The 1937-nt window shown below is 43.0% G+C and overlaps 1 protein-coding gene across 1 annotated transcript in view; it reads left to right on the top strand.

Moving 5' to 3' along the window:
- LOC113830343 (apolipoprotein D) overlaps positions 1-1477 on the top strand; it is a 3474-nt gene extending 1997 nt beyond the window's left edge. Inside the window, exons 4-5 of the mRNA XM_027383551.2 lie at positions 637-788; positions 1213-1477. Coding sequence (XP_027239352.1) covers positions 637-788; positions 1213-1377 — 317 coding nt within the window. The 3' untranslated portion in view covers positions 1378-1477. The remainder of the gene's footprint in view (positions 1-636; positions 789-1212) is intronic.
- The last annotated feature ends 460 nt before the right edge of the window (positions 1478-1937 follow it).

The raw sequence follows: 1937 nt of genomic DNA, 5'->3' as shown, positions 1-1937 counted from the left end.
AGTGTAACTTGGCCTATCGGTGATATTTTATTAGTTTGAATGCGTTATAACGTTTATACAAGAATGTTCAAGTTCATTGAAATCAAAATCCTTCCAAACAATTTTTAGTTATGGGCTTTTTCCACGAACTTCCACGAAATCCCCTCGTATCTCTCTCTCTCTCTCTCTCTCTCTCTCTCTCTCTCTCTCTCTCTCTCTCTCTCTCTCTCTCTCTCTCTCTCTCTCTCTCTGTCTCTTCCCCCCCTCCCTTCCCTCTCTCTCTCTCTCTCTCTCTCTCTCTCTCTCTCTCTCTCTCTCTCTCTCTCTCTCTCTCTCTCTCTCTCTCTCTCTCTCTCTCTCTCTCTCTTCCCCCCCCCCCCGCCCTCCCCCCCTCTCTCTCTCTCTCTCTCTCTCTCTCTCTCTCTCTCTCTCTCTCTATATATATATATATATATATATATATATATATATATATATATATCCATCTATCTATCTATCTATCTATCTATCTATCTATCTATCTATCTATCTATCTATCTATCTATCTATCTATCTATCTATCTATCTATCTAACTGTCTATCTATCTATCTATCTATCTATATATCTGTCTCTCTCTCCCACTCCCTCTCTCTAACGCCTCCTGCCATCACCCCCAGACATCGTGGGCAGCTACAGGATGACCGTCCACTCCACGGACTACGACCACTTCGCCGGTGCCTTCGAGTGCCAGCAGGTGGCCTTCTTCCAACGTCAGCAGGCGACCGTCCTCTCCCGGAAACCCAACCTGCAGATTGACCTCCGGCAGATGGTGAGGATTTGGGGTTGAGATTTGTCTTTGTTTGTGTTTGTTTGTTTGTTTGTTTGTGTGCCTGTCTGTTCGTTTTGTTGCTTGAGATTTGTTTTATTTTTGTTTGTGTCTGTGAGTTTGTTTGTGTGCCTGTCTGTTCGTTTTGTTGCTTGTCTACCTGTCAATCAATCTGTTTGTCAATCTGTAAAAAAATGCAATATATTAATTACATAATATTCACAGGACATGAACAATTTACCTGTTGCTAACAATGAAAAAATAGTCCAAAGATAAAAGGCATGCCTCTCCTCTCACTTCCCCCTCTTCCTCTTCCCTCCCCTGCCTTCCTCCCTTCTTCCCTCCCCGTCTTTCACCTCCTATCTATCGTGTTCTATCTTTTATTGCCTTTCTCCACACACCCTCTCTTTCAATATTACTCCCCCAGGCCCGTCTCGACCGCAAGGACATCCGGGTGGAGTACTACAGGCCGGTCTCCCACGGGGGATGCGGTTACGAGGACACCGCCATCTCAGCAGGGGCGGGAAGCGGCGACCCTGGGCCTCTGGGCGGTGGTCCTTCGCCTGCTAACTTCGGCGATTTCATACAGTAGTTTCATACAGATTTCAGACAGATTTCATACAGATTTCATACAGTTGGGCGTCTTGCTCCGAAAGGTTATAGCTATATTGGCGTTTTTTTTTTTTTTATTACGCACAGACACACACCCATGTACACACACACATGCACACATATATCTCTCTCCGTTTATATATATATATATATATATATATATATATATATATATATATATATATATATATATATTACACACACACACACACACACACACACACACACACACACACACACACACACACACACACACACACACACACACACACACACACACACACACACAAACACACATAAAACGCACAGTCGCACACACACACACGCACACACACACTCGCACACTATTTCTTAGTAACAGCCGGACAAAATGTCTTGCAAGATTGTTGACAGCCAAAGTCAGTCAAATTTACCAACCCAATAATTGCTTTGAGAATGGTAAAAAAATATGTTCTACACGCGTGCAAATGATCTGAATTAAAGACTTTATTACCATAACCTTAATCTTCGTTATTTGTCACCCAAATATATGTGCACTGA

This window comes from Penaeus vannamei, chromosome 2 (genome assembly GCF_042767895.1).
Source record: "Penaeus vannamei isolate JL-2024 chromosome 2, ASM4276789v1, whole genome shotgun sequence".
In the NCBI taxonomy this organism is placed as follows: domain Eukaryota; kingdom Metazoa; phylum Arthropoda; class Malacostraca; order Decapoda; family Penaeidae; genus Penaeus; species Penaeus vannamei.
Note: the sequence above shows the minus strand (reverse complement) of the source record. Positions and strands in the feature narration are given on the sequence as shown.